Raw genomic sequence first — 18,454 nt, forward strand, 5'->3', positions numbered from 1 at the left:
CCTGTATGCAGCTGAATACAAAAAGTATTTAACAACTTGCTATGCTATTATAAAAGTCAAATACCTATATTAATAAGATTCCATGTGAACTACAATACAGGACTTGATCATTATTTTTACATCTTAGAAACCGACATAAGGTCGGCAAAAACAAAATAACGTTGATTTCATTTTTGCATTTGTTGATAAAGGGTGAATGATGTAAGGTCAGAGCAGATGTCGAATAGACGTAAAGCAGTATATTACTGTATGTAAACTATCAGCTAGAACAAAGGAATTTAAAAAAGAGAGGTAGAAGACCCACCAGTGCCCCTTTTCTACCGTCTCAAAGTATTGTTAAAAGTAACCCTTGTAGACAACCTAAGCGTTATTCTTTTAAAGGTTCGGAGATGTCACTCGCCGTATCTGCCAGTGCAAGTTTTCAAAATGTTTCTTCCGAGATTATGATGTACTGTTATTTACAGAAAGCATTTCTTTATTGCAACTTGTAGATTTGGTTTGTGTTCTTTCAAAATTTATATTATCGTTATTTTCTGACAAGTAAACAGGCTGTATTGAAAGCTTAGTAGATGGTAATGTGGAAAATTTTAGAATGCAGGGAAGAATAGGCTCTGAAACTTGCGTAAGGTAGGATACTGACTAAACATCTGTGTCATAATTTGGATTACAGATTATGATAGATTAAACTATAGATAGGAAGGATAACTGAATAGAATGTATGCGAAGGCGCTTGTCTATCCTATCACTTTTGGCCTAAGCCAAATTGTGATAACCATTTCTCTAAGAAATTGTGACAGCGCATTCTAAGTTTTTGGGTCTAAAAGAGAATTGCATTTAAAGACCTTCGAATGCAATTAATTGGTCATATTATTAATATTATTATTACTTACTAAGCTATGACCCTAGTTGGAAAAGCAGGATGCTATAATCCCAAGGGCCTCAACAGGGAAAATAGCACAGTGAGGAAAGGAAACACGGAAAAATAAAATATTTCAAGAACAGTACTGTAACATGAAAATAAACGTTTCCTATATAAACTATAAAAATTTTAACAAAACAAGAAGAGAAATTAGGTAGAATAGTGTGCCCGAGTGTACCCTCAAGCAAGAGAACTCTAACCCAAGACAGTGGAAGACATGGTACAGAGGCTATGGCACTACCCAAGACTAGAGAAGAATGGTTTGATTTTGGAGTGTCCTTCTCCTAGAAGCGCTGCTTACCATAGCTAGAGAGTCTCTTCTACCCTTACCAAGAAGAAAGTAGCCACTGAACAAATACTGTGCAGTAGTTAACCCCTTGGGTGAAGAAGAATTGTTTGGTAATCTGAGTGTTGTCAGGTGTATGAGGTCAGAGGAGAATCTGTAATGAATAGGCCACACTATTGGTGTATGTGTAGGCAAAGGGAAAGTGAACCGTAAACAGAGAGAAGGATTCAATGAAGTACTCTCTGGCCAATCTAAGGACCCCCATAAATCTCTAGCGGTAGTATCTCAACGGGTGGCTGGTGCCCTGGCCAACCTACAACCTATTACCTTTGATGTTTTAGGATTATTTGAGATTGCATTGCAAAAGTGTTAGGTGAATTCTGCAATTCTTGCAAAGCTACTAGTTCTGTCCTTGTTAAGAACTATTGACTTATCACGAGAATGATGGCAGATAGTGCAGTGTTCATTATTTAATGTCAACTGATACAGCCTGCAATAATCAGGGAATGTTTGTGAGGTAGACAGACAGCCTTACCATAAAAATCTATTTATGTACAACTTTCTCCCTTTGCACATTAGTCCACAATTCCAATTTTTGGAATTTCCCTTGAAAGCAAAATAGCCTTTCAAGCTTGTACCTAATAAAAGTCTGTGCATTTTTTGTAACGAGGAAATTAACTTGCATTGTTTTGTTTTGTGAAAGAATGCTTGACCTGAGGAAGATTTATTTATTTTTTTATTCTATCCATGAAATTTGTGAAATCCAGGTCAGTGAACTGATTTGCCATACAAGATTTGCTGTTGAAGCTAAGGTTGCTGAGACATACAAGTCATTGGTTTTATTCAGCTGAAGCCTGGAAGCTGATGGGGAATTAAGATATGGAAAATATGAACAGCTCAGGATTGCCTAAGTGGAGAAGGACAGTCCTACCAATAGAAGCAAGATCTAACCAAATAAGCACATCTTCAGGATTGTAGTGTTACACAAAGTGTGTATTAAGTGCTTGAATCTTTATTAAACCATTGAGCTCAATATTATTGATATTATTATTGCCGTATCATTAAAATACTGCTAAAGTAACATTTCCCTGGAATTATGAAAGATGTCCCATGACTAATCCTCCATTTTTTCACCTTGAAAAAATCCCCTCATAAACAAAGTGGGTGAACAGAACCCCTGGGATGGGCTATAAACTCGCTAGGAAGGCCAAGGATGAGAAGTTGAACACACTAAAATCAGGAAGGAAGAGCACAAGGCAATGGAGATTTGAAGGGATTCATTAATCTTTCACATTATGGGAAGAATTAAGAGAGATTAGTTGGTTAGTTAAGTCAACAAATAGATTCAGCCCAACAAATTTACTGTAAACCTAACCAACATTCGAAAAACAAGTTTGGAAAATTTAGGGAAAGGGGCCAGACATTTAATAGTAGGAACTTGAGACAAATTCTGGAGGCATGATAGAAATAAGGGTTCTATCACACATTTGTAGTACAGTACTTTAATAGTTTTTTTACGTAAATGTATTTCTTGTCATAAAGTATCTGCATTTTACTTTATTTCCTCATGTATGGTAGTTGTACCTTTTCATCTGTCCTTTTTAGGTCTTTTGAAAGTATTTATTTTTGTGCTTTAACTGACTTGTTGATATTTTGAACATATTCAAAGCTATGGAACTCAAGATTTTCATGTAACAGTAGCTTCACCTTAGTCTAACTTCATTATATTTTAGGCCTGTTCAAAGTGTTTGGTAGTGAAATAGTTTTTATATTCAAAATTATTACAACAAAGGTTAGCATTGTTTGACTTCAGGTTGACCTAATTGTCAGGCTCGCTTACTTGGCTTCTTCTAATGTTGGTGCTCCCCACTTTGTTGTTCCACTGAATATTCATTCTTGTCATTTAACCATCACCAAAGCAGCCAAAAATAGCTTTGTCTCTTGTTATTAGTGAATTTAGGTGGTCATGTGTCTAGATGTTAGATGAATATTTGTTTGTAGAGTAGGCAGCCAAAGTTCTCAACTTCATTGATATGACCTTATCTAGCGACATCCTTATGACTGAACATAAAATGTTTTTAGTTTTTAAAATTTTTGCTTTTGCTCGATATTATTCAAAGAATAGGTAAACTGTAATCTCTTTTATCAAAGATTTAGGATAAACCTCCAAATTCCTAACAGTAGTATGTGATTTTCATGAAGTGCCATACTGTTCTGTGACTTAATAGGCAGGATGATTTCATTTACTTGTCTTTTTTTGTTTTAAATACCAAAAAATTGACAGCCTAGAACTCCTGTCTAGTTCTGCTTATTCTGTAGCTGTCCAATTACATTTGAAGTTGCATCATTTTGAGATTCCTAAGGGAAAATATGCAAGATCAGGGAGAGTAGGCTTATTGACCTCAGCTGACATAAGCACCCATGAAACCTCACAGGGTAATCTGGAGTAAGCTGCCACTAATAATTCCATTAAGGCTGTACCTTCCGCTTCCCGTTGACGTCAAGTTGGGGGTTTTTGGCTTGAACTTTCATATGTACATTCTTCAAAGTTATTGCCTTACTTGGTACTTTAGTTGGTTTCTCTGTCTCTGGTACATTAGGAATTTTTAACAGGCGGTAACATCTTTCCCTCGGCTTCTTTAGTTCATTTTCATTCATTGTTAATATGTTGTAAGTAATATTTTTATGACTTGAAAAACTTTTCAAAATTTTAGAATTATCTTGAATGAGGGACAGAATTTTCTCCACGTTTCCTAATGCTCAAGGAACATGAAGGGTCTCTGGTACAATTAGAGAACATAGATGGAAAATGCATTGGATAGAAAGAAGTTTATGGAACTTGCTCTGAGTTTAACCATGTAATTAGAAAAACTAACCCTAAATGTAAATACTGCTGATGATAGACAAAAAGGGTATTGATGAGAAATTAGATTTAGAATTCATGTGAAAAGTGCTCAAGGTAATAGTGAATGGAAAGGACTCTTTTATTCCTTTAGTCCTGTTTGCGGAAAATATTTCTCTGAAAACATGAATGATGATGATTGTGCGTTTCCATGAATTACGTTCTAAATTTCAGTAACCTATAGTTGAATAATTTTGCATACAAACTTTGAAATGAAGCCAGAGTTTTGATATTTGAATCACTTTATTCATGTGTTTCCTTGGTCTAGAGAGCTAAGCAGGTAAAAATTTAAGACAGCATTCCCAACAGGTGTGTTGGTGTCCCCACAGCAGCAAATATAACTTACTACTGTACTTTACTGTACTGTACGCTTTCTGTGAATCAAGATGGCTGGTACAGTGCATTGTAAAATTAGAATATGCTAAGTGGGATTTTACAATGTATTCCAGTGCCAAAAAGCAAACGGCAATAACTTCATTTACTATAATAGCTGTTCTTGATATCAAAGCTGTAACTGTCAGAAAAATGTTTCATAGTTGGTTAAGAGCTAACACAATTTAGTGTAGATCAAGATAACCTTAATATTATTACGTTAGGTGTCCAGTGATTCTTCTCCTGTCTCCTCAAATATATCCCTTTCTGCCTTAACTATCTTTTAGGTACGAGTCCCCCCCCCCTTTTTTTATATATCTCATTCAATGCCTAATAATTATCTATTTGCTACTAGAGGTAATTTTGAATCTCAATGATTCCTTCTAGATAAGGATACATTTGAAGGTGACCTAGGTCAAATGAATGTCATATCTTGGAAAGTGGAAACAGGAAATCTTGGTGAAGGGATGATTGCTTTAGTGCTGGACTTCAGCTGCTAAAGTATATTACAGTTGCTTCCAAGTATTTCCCCATTTTTCCCCTGCAATATTATCATATGATTTTATTGTTATCTGGATTTTTATTCCCATATCAAGAATTGTCCTAATCACCTTTTCCCTTCCAAAACAGGAACACGCAGATTTAGTACGTGCTGTAGACTACGAATCCGTTACTACATTTGAAGAGCCCTATGTTACGGCAATGAAATCATTATGGCAAGACACAGGCATTCAGCACTGCTATGACCGCCGAAGAGAATATCAACTAACAGATTCTGCAAAATAGTATGTGTAACTTTAGATATATTATTTGATGCCATTGTGATAATTATAAATGAGTTTTATACTGTGAAATAAAAATCAGATTTAAAAATAAATATAACCAGGTTTTAATCAAGTAAGAAATTTGTCAAAGTTATGTAGTGGGTGTTTGAATTATTCTTAGGGTGCTATTTAATATGCATCTTTAATTCGTCAATATGTATATCCTCTTGATATGACAGCCAGAAATTATCTTACCACTTAACAAAAGGTATTCCTTTCCAGGTAGCGTTTATGTTCCTATAAAGACAAATTTGGCTCATTTATTGTAGGGTATTTCAAAATGAAGATTCGAGTCTTGGAGCCAAAAATGGCTAGTTCCATCTCATTCTCTAATGCTGTCTCTCCTAGAATACTTAGTCAAAGTTTTTGTTAGTTCTCAAATTGAAAATAGCCAGTACACTGTGGAGATTTGCTAAATAACTTTCAACGTACATTATATAAAATTTCACCCACTTTACGGCCTTGCGACTGCAGGATAGGTGATGTTTAGGTTTTACATAGTAAAGATAATAATATTAAGATTAGGGCAAACAACTCGTCTTGTGTATTATAGGAAATAGGTGTGCGGTAAGTTATACTCATGAGTTTGTTGTGTATCAAAGACATGAACTTTAGGGAGAGTCCTGCAAGAACTTACCAATTTTAAGTGTTGTACAACCCATTTTGTTCCTTTTAAATTTTAAAACTAGATTTTCTCCCCTAAAATTAAAAAAATAATACAGTATTGTATTTAGTAAAAAAATTATGTTTTTTTGGTATTCAAGTATAAAAAAATTTAATGAAAAGATTATAGTAAAGGTGTTTTATGTAATTTTTTTTTTTTTATCAAGCTTAAGATTTGAAAATTAAATATTTTTTTACTCCATGTTAACTGGAGATCTTTTGTATGCTAATAGAGAGTAGCCTCTCTGAAGATAACACAAATTTTCAAGTGATACAAACTGTTAAGAAGAAGAAATCTTTTAGATTTTACTTGATATTCTCTCCCACTTTTTTTTCTTCCATCTTGCTGTCCGACTTCTCTATCACAGCCACTTCGATTTCATAGTGCTGATTATGTAGTCCCCCCCCCCCCCCATGCCACACTTAAGGGGCTGATTAACCTCGTAGGTCCCCTGCTGGACTGTATGACCCAAAATCCCACATTTATCTCTGTCCCTCCAATGCTTATACAGTACTGTATTTATTTTCAAAGTTCAACTACTTGATGTTTCTTCTGCTTTGAGTATTCCCTATTGTAAAATGACCTTCATGCATATGAACAGGGTGCAAAATTTTCAAAATTTATTAATAGGTGAGTAGCCAGCAAAATTTCTAAGCTACTGAAGTAATGGCTGAAAAATTAAATGCAATGCATAAGTTGGTCGAAGGAACGTGCATAAATTATCTTTTGAGTTATCTGCTGTTTGCAGTGCAAGTTAAACTAAATGGTACACCATATAAAGACAAAGTTATTCCTTTTGTATAACAATATACAGTAATCTTGTATTTGTTTCTGTTAGGAAAGTTGAGAAGGCCTCAGAATCCTCAAAATATTGTATGTGAAATAAAACAAATAAATTTTGTGTAGTTCTGAGGCAAACCTTACCCTTGCAAGCAATTATTCTTTTTGACATTAGCCAGAAAAGTGAAGTTCATGCGGGACACTCCCCTTTAGTAAGTATATCTTAGAGTTCAGCTTGATAGGAAATTAAGATAAAAGAAGGGCTTTGAATGCACTTAATGCATCACAGGTGACTGCTCTTAATGATTTTGGTTGTAAATATACCGCAGTACTGTAAAGTTGCGATTGCATTTGTATCCAAAGGTGTTGTGCTAGAGCCCTATGGTTGCCATAATGAATTAGAATTGGCCATGTGTATATTGTATTTGTAAACCCAATCATTGCTATTGTAGTTGAGTATATCTTGGGGCCACACGCAGAGATGCTAAAATATACAGGAACAGGTAAATATCTAACTTGAAAGTTCACTATTTTTATTTTTTTATTTAAACACGGAAGATGGGGAACTCAAAGATATGTAGCTTACTGCATGTGCGTTTTGTTTCTTCTTTGTTTTCTTTATGTTCTGTGTGTTCAAGTGGAAGAGAGTGTTAGGGTGTCAGGGGAGGTACCTAGGCATCACAGTATGGTAGCATATTTAGTCGTTTAAAAATTTAGGCTTGCTGCAACAGCAGCTATCATTGAAATTTATCAGATGCGAGGGGTTAGCATTTGAATGTTCCAAGATCATTTTGGAAATTCTGGTTTGCTTTTAACTTTATACTTTTTTTTTTTTATCCTAATTAAGGACCTTTTACTGTTTATGTGTTTTGTATTGATGTATATTCATGCATGATGAGAATTTCCTTGTTCTTGCTCTACTAGACAAATTAACTTGAGCTGGTTAGGAAGATGTTTCACTAGAGATGCATTTTTTGTTTCTTGAATCCACATGTACACTAGCTCGGAACTATCCCTAAATGTCATGTTCTAAGTTATTGATTTCACATGTTTACTCTTTGAATTATGATATCCCGCACAGAATTTGCATTTTATGTTAGTATCTCCTCTTAAATTTTAATGAATTTGCTTTCAATATTTTTCCATGAGACTTTGACTAGGTTGGCAGTGTGTATTAAGGGTATTATTAGTTTTTTTTTTTTCTAGTCACTGAAAGAGAGATTTATTCACATGAGATTTTTCTTTCTCTCTCTATCAGCCTAAAGTGGATAAGGGTATGAAGCTGGCCTGATAATAATCCATTTGGTTTTAAGGCAATAGATTGAAACTGAATTTATCATTTTAGGCTTGAGGTTGGTCCCTCCCCAGAGAAAAAAAAAATGAACAAAAAATTCCAATGTATAACAGTTCTGAAGTAGTTAGGTATATCAAACTTTATTGTGCCAGGTTTTAATGTAGATAAGTTTTAGCCAGGAATTAATAGTGTTATTAATATCATATTTAGGTTATTTAGAGCCAAAAAGAATTATTGGTTAAGGTAGATTAATGAAACTGCTGCACTTAACGTTGACATTTTTTAATGGTTGAAAATGAAAAGATGCCTTCTTTAACATTATATTTTTTAAGATAGATTAATAATGATAGGCCTTTCAATTTCTTAAGCAAATTTTAAGTTTTACCGTATTTAGAATAAATTGAACGCTGGGTTCCCTTTCATGAGTTTCATCATCTTGGTTGTATCAAAATGAAAGCGTGGCGTCGTTTTTACACATGAAAGGGATTTGGATGTGATTTTTTTTAAGTATTGGTAATATAAACCTCTCTTCCAGTTTGGTACACATTCTTTATAAACATGGGTGCACATCAACTATGTTTTTGAAAACCTGTTACTGTATTTTAGAATTAAATCAAGGTTCATTGCAAATAGAATTGAATTCAGGTACAGTATTGGTCGTTAAAATGTGAAATATTGAAACCAAATGTAGGAGAGACGCTCATCCATTCAGCGCTGAAACATTTCATGTTGGAGAGGAAGGAATGATTTCATGTTGTCATATATGATAATAGGATTTTGTAAAGATATGTTCACATTAGCAAATGTCAAAGTTTAAGTGCAGAGTGCTTAGCTTTATGGAAGGCAAAAAGGTCCCATTGAGTTTCTGTTTTATTTCCTGTGTTGACAAGGGAGTGTGATGGAATGTCCAGATTTTCCCTTGTTTAATCAATCTTGAGCTTTTTCTAATGTTGGACCGTTTGTTATTGGGACCCCCGCCATACCAAGGGAGTACAGTACTGTATTTGATGTACATTTTTCAGACAATGTTAAAATATTTTTTTTTTATTTACTTTCACCTGTTTACATTCCATAGCTTTACTTTTGTATTTCTAGTGCGCAGTATTTACCATTTGTACTTTGTTGTATATCCTGTAGTTTGTATTGCTATTTTATCCTCCAACACTGTACTATCTCTGTACCCCAACAGCTATTTAACAGACTTAGACCGCATAGCTGCCGAGGACTATGTTTGCACAGTACAAGATATTCTCAGAGTGAGAGCCCCTACAACAGGAATTATAGAGTATCCCTTTGACCTAGAAGAAATCAGATTTAGGTATGTTTCCGCTGGAAAGCTTGTTACGGATATGATGCACCTGGGTTGGTAGGTAGTATTGGTCGTAGTGCAAACTCACCACTAATGTCTTTCTACCATTGTGGCACCTTGTTGATCTTTGGTCATGATAGCATCAGTGATTTTCTTTTAACTGTTTAGACATGGCTAACATCTTGTTTTTGAAGTTATTATAACAGCCACTTGTTTGGAATTATTTACTAACGATTGCATGCTTGGTTATGATTGGTTTCAGGTCTAGTTTGGCTCAGGTAAAAGCCACTTTCAGGACTTGCAACCAGGTATGCAATTTGATGGTATCAAGTGACTTTCCAGTGATAAATTTCATTTGGAAACTTCAAGGTTTTTAATACCAAAGTAATTTTCAAAGATATTAGCTTATCAAGATTCATTATTAGTAAACAAAATGTTCTAGAGAAAATTGAAATGATCAAGTCATTATGATAGAAATATTTCATACAAGGCATCAGCAAGGTTCACATATTGTCATCAATGCTTTTTTTTTTTCTTTTCCCTCCATAATTTTTCCGGCCATCGTCATCATCATCATCATCATCGTCAACACTTGAGAGAACACCGACAAAGACAACTTATTTTTCTCTTGCAGTTATCTTGATGATTTGGAACGTATCATTTCTTCGGACTTCTTACCGACCGAGCAGGATATTCTTAGGGCTCGAGTACCAACCACTGGCATTATTGAGTATCCGTTTGATCTGGACTCGATCATCTTTAGGTATCAGAAAAACATCTTGGCTTTAGAGGCCCCCTCCTCCTCTTCCTCCCCTGTTGATCAATACAGAGTAGTTACTAGACACCCCCCAGTGCCAAATATATATATAATATATATATAAATATATATATACATTAAATTTATGTATATATATAGAGTTCATTCCAGTGACGTTGCCATTGACCCTGTTGCGGTAGAGTCCCTATTTACATCCCCACCAGCCCCCCGCCCCTGCCCCCCCTATACTTTGTCAGCATTGTTATTCTTTTTCCAGATTGCTCTTCGTCATCAGAGTTTCAATTACACTCACCACCCATTGTTTCCTCTATCAGATTATTTTCAAATCTAATCACTTCCCAGATGTTTCCTGTTTTACCCTCGTATGGTCTCTATTCTCGAATAGAGTCTCTGCCATTGCTTTCTAAAATGATGACAAAAGTTTGTACTTGATTCCCTATCCACCATTGGAATCTTCTACATAGAATCTTCTTCACCCATGGCCAGTACTAAGCCAAAGTTTCAGTGATGAAAAGTAAACAATTTTATTGTGCTGCTCCTTAGCATGACCTGGGTTTGTCCAAGTACGGAGTTAGCCTTTGGGTATTTCAGCCAGTTGCAAGTTAGCTCTTCTTAGCTGGCAACTGGCTGCTCACGTGGCTTTTTTTCCCAACTGTAATGTTGCTGCTACATGTCCAGCACAGCAACCTTGTGTGCCAGAACATGTAATCGTAGGCCCTTAGGCCAGAATTGAAGAAGTAGAGATGCTGTAGTTCTAGATCACTTGGTTGCTTTAAAGATCCGTTGCACAATAAGATTGTATCGTTGTGAAATCACTGACATCTGCTCAATATATGCTCTACTCTGCATCATCCAACCACCTCTCCATAAATGTACAGTCGAGCGGACTTCTTAACCTCAGACAGGAGTCAAATGAGTACCTGTAGTGAACTGTTGCCGTACATTTTACATGTTACCTCAGCCTTCACGCTGTTCATTACCGTGCGTGTGTGTGCGTGTTGTTTCCTTCCATTACTTAATCTTACCTAGTGTGACCGTATGCATATCTCGTAGTAAACCACTAAACCAGTGTTATGACTTTCTGTGTGTTCTGTGTCATTTAGGTTGAGAAGAATTTTTCAAGTCGGTCCCATTATGTATTTGTAAATATATACAGTTCACATTACTGTACCTACTTGTAAACTTGTTGCTTACTCATAAGATTACAGTATCCCAAGGTGGATTTGATGATAAAGATTAGAGTTTTAGCCAAAATGGGTACCACAGTACAAATGCTATTACATTCAAGTAGATAAGCTTGCATGCTGTTATCAAAACTTGCAGCAATGCTTGATTGCAAATATGACTTTTATATTTCAAGTATGCCCATGAATATGTGTCCAACCTTCATGTTGGAAAGACGTAACTCATTCGTTCCTGCCATGTCTTTGACAGAATGGTAGACGTAGGCGGTCAGCGATCTGAGCGACGAAAGTGGATCCATTGTTTTGAAAATGTCACCTCCATCATTTTCTTGGTGGCGCTTTCTGAGTACGACCAGATCTTGTTCGAGTCTGACAATGAGGTAAGAATTCAACTCTTGTTTTTTATGTGCACGGAAGTTTTCTGATGATTTTGTTGACGCACTTGAACCAGTTTGATGACACTTGTGCCATCCAAAAGTTAAGAGAATGTTGATGCAAATCCCTAGTGTGTGATGATTGTGTGTGTGTGTGTTATTTTGAGTTTTTGAAATAACAGTTTTAAGATTAAGTTCATTCATCTTTAATTTTTGCTGTAGTTAATGTTGGGCGTTATAGGGCCTTGTTGCGATAATTTTTTTTTCTTCTATAAAACTTGAAATGGTAGTATGTATTACCCTTTTGCAAATTATAATATTTAAATGATGCACCATTATTATCATCCTCATAAGTTAATGTCATGTCTGTGAATTTAATGAACAAACTTTAATAAGACTTTATAAAATATTGAGTAATTTAGACAAATAATGAAAGTGGAACTGTTATTACAACTCATCATGCTCATGACTGGGCTGTGGAGAGTATGGTTGTGAATTGACACAAGACTCCTATGAACAAGGTGGGGAGGGGGAGAGGTATTTCAGAAATGATTAAACAACAGTTAGGGAACCTAATACAGTACTTGGGGATTATCAACATTTGTGGTTAGCTGTCAAAGTTAGACGTGCTAAATGCTGGTGATGCTATCATAGATGGGCAAAAAAACTAATTATAAAGTTTCTTTGTAGAAAAAAAAGTTATTTGAAATGTATGTGGTGGAATTATGTTAATATCTTTCAAAATCCCATGGGGCTCTTGTATTGACACAAGTCCTCTGAATCTTATAATGTGAAAGTCAAGTAATCAAGAGTTTCATGAGGGTTAAATCTTTCTCTTGTAAAATTTTATTCCAGTTCAGGTAAATGTAAATACCCCTACAAAGAATGGGAGAGAATATGTTTGCACACACACTCACAAGAGAAATCTTTGAAAGGTATAATTACTTGATATAATTGATGTGAATATCAACATGTCTTATTTTTTGTTATAAAAGTATGGATTAGCAGGGAATATAGTATACAAATCTGCCTTGATTGAATCCCTGTTATTTTTGTTAAATCCTAAGTTTAATTTTTTTGCTTTTTGCCTGTGTTCTGGCAACATAAATGAATAGCTGTAAGCTTTGCAGGATTTACTTGTTTTTGTGAAACTATTCTTATTCAACATTATAGTTTAGCCTAAACAATTACTTGTTTATTCTTCCTCTTCCATCCCAATCCCATCTTTGATAACCTAAAGGGCCAATTGATAATATCAGAATAGAGGAAGCAATGAAAATATACAGTATACTGTACTTAATTGTTAATAAATGTATATTGGCTTCATAATCCTTACTTGTTTCATACAAACATTTTAATCATAATGCCATGTTTCTGAGAATGTGAGAGAAGAATTCACTTTAGATATTTTTTAAGTCTGTCTAGTTTTGTGTTCCTTAAACACTTGCATTTATGTTCTTGAAAGAGGACTCCCTTAAGGTGGACTTGTGATCTGCCTGTTGAACAGCAATAGTTGAGAAAGCTTCAATTGGCCCCTCTCTTATTTTGCTGCTGAAAAATGGTTTGTTCCGTAACCGAAATACAAACCATGCTATTTACAAAGGGTTATTACTTTTAGCGTAGCTGAAATGGCGAGCCATTAGAATTTAACGAGGGTGTATTACCCCCGCGCTAGTTAGCGGGGGGGTAGGGGAGTGGTAGCTAGCTACCCCTCCTCCCCCTCACACACAGGTGAATACTCACTTTCACTTTTGGCTCGGACTGTGACAGACGTCTCTGTCTTGGTCCTCGCTTGGCAGCCATTGTCTGTTTTGTCTTTACTTAATCGCTTACTTTTCTTTTACTCAATATATATGTAAACATGTTTTCATGTTTGTATATATATTTGAGTATAGAAATAAGTAAGTTTCCTTTTCAGATGTGTGTGTGTAGTGTACGATATCTACGTGGAGGCCTCGGCAGTTAGGCCACCACGGCCTAATTTTATGGGTTGCGATCGAGTTTGACTTCGGTCTTTCTCTCTCTCTCTCTCTTGAGGTCGTTCACCCTTTTACTATGTTTTACTACGCCCTTGTAGCTTCCTTCCCGTGTGGGTGGGGTTGCTACGCCGTACATTTTGTTTCAATTAGTTTATGAATCTAATTGTAGTTGTTAATTTTTCAGCTTGTAGAACGATTCCTTTCGGGGTTTTCGTTTTTTTCTTTAGTGTTCATTCATTTTTAAATTACATAATTACATAGTTACATAATTATAATTGTTATAATTCTGTTTTGGTTACAGCTCTCCTTCCGCGAGTGTAAGTGGTTGTGAGGGCACGTGCCTGTTGTGTAATTCTTGTTCCTTTTCCTCGGGATTCCTCTTCGGAGCCTTCCCGGGGGAATGAATGTGTACTAATATTATTTTTTTATTTTTTTACAGTTACCGATCTAGTTCGTTTCTGTAATATAGCAACGGTGTGAGCTGTCTGGTTGAGTCCTGGGGATTCGGCTGTTGCTGCCTCCCCCCTTGTATTGTCGTCAGGGGCGTGTCTCCTTCTACTGGTAGTACTCCCGTGTCGACGGACAGCTCTCCAGTTCATTTTAGAACAGTCAGGAGGCTTGCCTCCTTGGGCGGATAACTTTCCTTCCGAGGGAAGTTTTTTTTCCTGTCCAGGCTTGAGCTTTTCCTCTTTTGGGGGGTTCTTCTCTTGCCTTTTTTTTCGTGCGACTATGCTCTTGGTGCTGAGCGGTCGCACCTGCAGTTTCGCTCAAGGGGCTGGGCAACTGCAGGAGCTCCTCTTCGGAGGATTGCCCCTTTTAGGTCACTGGCTGACCAGTCTCTTCCACGAAGTGTTTCTCTTTCGTTCGCGAGAGAGTACACTCATAGAGACTCCTCTTCGGAGGTTTCTTCTGTTGCTGTTGCTGTTGGCCTCCCTCGCCGTAAGGCCCTCCGTCCGCCTCGTCGTAAGGGCCTCTCATCTCCCTATAAGGGTGCTTGAGGCGCCTTTTTGAATCTCCGTTTGCAGCCTACAACTTCTTTTTCTCGATCTTCCGTCTTGGTGCAGATGGACAGCAGTCTAATCTCGTCTTCCGACGGGCAACGGTCTTCCCGACGGACAACGGTCTTCCCGACGGACAGCGGTCTTCCGACGGACATCAGTCTCCCGGCGGACAACGATCCCTTCGGGGCTAAGGGTTGCCCCCACGGGGGTTCTTCCCTTGCGTGTCAGGGTTTCCCTGCGCGCCCTTCTGTTCGTCAGCGCTCTCCTGTTCGTCAGCGCTTTCAAGATGATCTTCCCTGCGGTTCCTGTTACGTGCCCTGTGCGCCCACGTTCGCCCTCGCGATCTAGAACTTCGGTTCAGGTCGGGGTCAAGGACTCTTCTTCTTTGCACAGGCTTCCACGCGTAGCCTTCTGCTCGTCAGCGATCATCAGCTCGTCAGCGATCATCAGCTCGTCAGCGATCATCAGCTCGCCAGCGATCGTCAGCTCGTCAGCGATCATCAGCTCGCCAGCGATCTCCGGATCGCCCACGTGTGTTACAGCTGGCACGCCAACGTTCTCCAACACTTCTGAAGGAACATGGTTCGCCAGCTACTAGCTCAACTGCGGATGCTGATCGCCATCGCGCGACCCTCAACTGCAGATGCTGATCGCCATCGCGCGACCCTCAACTGCGGATGCTGATCGCCATCGCGCGACCCTCAACTGCAGATGCTGATCGCCATCGCGCGACCCTCAACTGCGGATGCTGATCGCCATCGCGCGACCCTCAACTGCAGATGATGATCGCCATCGCGCGACCCTCAACTGCGGATGCTGATCGCCATCGCGCGACCCTCAACTGCGGATGCTGATCGCCATCGCGCGACCCTCAACTGCGGATGCTGATCGTTATCGCGCCATCGCACAACCCTGAACGATTGCCCGCTTACGCATGCTGCTCCTCATCGCACAACCCTGAACGATCGCCCTCTTGCGGATGCTGATCACCATCGCACCCTTTCACGCGATCATTCACCTGCGCATGCTGCTCGCCATCGCACAACCCTGAACGATTGCCCGCTTACGCATGCTGCTCCTCATCGCACCACCCTGAACGATCGCCCTCTTGCGGATGCTGATCACCATCGCACCCTTTCACGCGATCATTCACCTGCGCATGCTGCTCGCCATCGCACAACCCTGAACGATTGCCCGCTTACGCATGCTGCTCCTCATCGCACCACCCTGAACGATCGCCCTCTTGCGGATGCTGATCACCATCACACCCTTTCACGCGATCATTCACCTGCGCATGCTGCTCGCCATCGCACAACCCTGCACGATTGCCCGCTTACGCATGCTGCTCCTCATCGCACAACCCTGAACGCTCGCCCTCTTGCGGATGCTGATCACCATCGCACCCTATCACGCGATCATTCACCTACACATGCTGCTCGCCATCGCTTACCGCCAGCGATCTTCTTCACCTACGCGGCAGCACGATCCCTCGCCGTCACGCCCATTCGCCTGCGCGCCCGCGCGATCGCTCGCCTGCGCGCCCGCGCGATCGCTCGCCTGCGCGCCCGCGCGATCGCTCGCCCGCGCGATCGCTCGCCTGCGCGCCCTCGCGACCGCTCGCCTGCGCGCCCGCGCGACCACTCGCCTGTGCGCCCGCGCGACCATTCGCCTTTGCGCGACTGTTCGCCCTCGCGCGACCATAGTTCGCGGCGAATTCCACAGCCGGTGGTAGCAGCAGGGACGCGTGCTCCTAGGCGGCACTCGGGATCACCTCCATCCAAGCACAGGTTGGTAGTGCAGGACGAAGACAGGTCAGTACAGCATTCTTCCCACCTTCTTTTCAGGCAGGAACCGTCGTGTCCTCTCCAAAGGATCGCCCGATCCCTTTCACCTTAGCGAGGATTTCGGACTCTGTGTCCTTGGAGCAGCAGACATGGTTTGATCCGCTGGCACGGGCGTTAATGAGGTTTATGAAACCAGCACTCACCGGCCAGGGTAACAAACCAGCGGCTGTCTCTCCTACGCTGAAGAGAAAGAGAGGAGTGGACTTCGTGGTGACTTCCCCCAGGGCGAAGTTGGTTCCCAAGAGGTCGGTCTCGAGGGTCCCCTCTCCTGCACGAGTACTCTCTCCTTCTCCCGCCCTGGAAGGATTTTTGGCGGGGGGGCTTTCCGTTGAAGATTTCTCCATCGGACAAGGGGTGACTGCTTACCTCTTCCTCTGGGAGCTTACCAGGTTCTTTCCCTCCTCGGTTACGGCCCGAGGTTTGGTTCAAGGAAGCTACAGGAAGATCAAGGGTACTTTCCTCCTCTCGAGCTCAGGCACCTTGGCCTTTCGTCGTTAAGTATCTACTTGCGGACAAGCTCGATGTTGTACCATCTGGACGCGCTGACTGAAGGCTTCATTCGGGTGTCTCATCTGTGGAGGTCAACGACCTCAGACACCCTTCCATCCTTGAGAAGAGTTTTGTCTTTGCCCAAGGACAGAGACTTAGACGTCTGCTGTGCGGAGTAAATCGACTTCCGGTTTCACTCCTCCAAGGCGCTTTCTTCCAGACTCTGCAGGGCTCCAGCTCCCTTTTCTTTCAACCACGTCGGCCCAAGTTATCGGCTACGACAACTGGGACAAGGTGTCCAATTGCAGTTTCCTCCTGTCAGGAACAGATGGCACGGGAGACTCCCCCGGGGGGGCATAGTCCTAAAAGGAGTTCACGAACTCTAGGATTGCAGGTTTTTTCGCTGGGAGGATGCTTAAGGTTACTCATCCGAATGACAGCTTCCCGATGCCCATTCCCGCACAATCTCTGTGAGTAGCCAAGGATATCGCGCCTGCCGTCTCTGTCAGCGAATTCAGTGTCTCTGAACCTCTATGCCATAGCATCAGCAGAGTTGCCCGGTTGGGCAGAATGATCCATACCTTAGGCGAAGGTCTTCCTTAGGATCATCGACGGCTTCACCCCCGGCCCCCTCAGTCGATCCTTTCTTGTAAGGAAGGATCTGAGAGGGGATGTCCATAGTCGACCTCTCAGCCCTGATCAAGTTTGTCGAACAAACTTCGGCCAGCGTAGACCAGCAGAATCGATCAGACTGGTAACGAGGCGACAGGACTCCTTTAACCCTGGATCGGAAGGACGGGTACTTTCAGTTTCCATTCCATCCATCTTCCAGGGTGCTCGTCGAATTCAGCCTAAACTGCAAGTATTCCTGCTTATGATGCAGTGTGGCTATCCCGCCGTGGCATACCAGGTTTGTTTCCCCAGAGAACTCTCCCTGCCTTCCTCTTGGCCGCTCAGGTGCAGACTTCCGCCTCCTCTGCTGTTTGGAGGGCTGGTCAACTCCGGTAGGCTCGGGTTTCGACCTTCTTCAGCGCCGGGAAAAGCTTCCGAATGCTGACCATGAGTGTGGGCTCATGGTATTTTGCTTGGAGCCTTCTCTTCCTCTGCCTCAACATCTGGAGTATCTGGCCATGATATTGAGTCAACCGCCTTACCACGTTGGAAACCCCGCTTCTCGTCCGTCCAGCGAGGTTAAGCAACGTCGGTACTTGGATGGGTGACCACCTGGGGACGCCAGATTCTGTTACCACATCCTCCGAGCCTTCCTTTCGGTTCACCGTGGCAAGACTGAGGAGAGTCGCAGTACCTGTTCTCAGTCAAGCAGAGTTTTCAGCCCTACCTTGGAACGTTTCCTAGTTCTTCTTTCCTCATTGACCCGTTTATAGTCCGAACGGTCGCCTCAGGATAAGTTCCATGTGGGGCGATCCAAGTTCCGGTGGCTTCAGGCAATGTTTA

General features: G+C 40.5%; 2 protein-coding genes across 7 annotated transcripts in view; one reads left to right on the forward strand and one right to left on the reverse strand.

Annotated features, from left to right (window-relative positions):
* Positions 1-18,454, reverse strand: part of LOC137656682 (zinc finger protein 91-like) — a 430,152-nt gene that overhangs the window by 350,560 nt on the left and 61,138 nt on the right. The window lies entirely within an intron of this gene.
* LOC137656681 (guanine nucleotide-binding protein G(q) subunit alpha) overlaps positions 1-18,454 on the forward strand; it is a 69,837-nt gene that overhangs the window by 24,178 nt on the left and 27,205 nt on the right. For 3 of the 6 annotated variants that reach the window (XM_068390869.1, XM_068390873.1, XM_068390874.1), the window contains exons 3-5: positions 5,110-5,264; positions 9,985-10,113; positions 11,563-11,692. In XM_068390869.1, the coding sequence (XP_068246970.1) occupies positions 5,110-5,264; positions 9,985-10,113; positions 11,563-11,692 (414 nt within the window). Of the gene's footprint in view, positions 1-5,109; positions 5,265-9,230; positions 9,360-9,984; positions 10,114-11,562; positions 11,693-18,454 lie in introns of all 6 variants that reach the window. The other 3 variants (XM_068390868.1, XM_068390870.1, XM_068390872.1) reach the window with 1 other exon arrangement.

This window comes from Palaemon carinicauda, chromosome 17 (assembly GCF_036898095.1).
Source record: "Palaemon carinicauda isolate YSFRI2023 chromosome 17, ASM3689809v2, whole genome shotgun sequence".
NCBI lineage: Eukaryota > Metazoa > Arthropoda > Malacostraca > Decapoda > Palaemonidae > Palaemon > Palaemon carinicauda.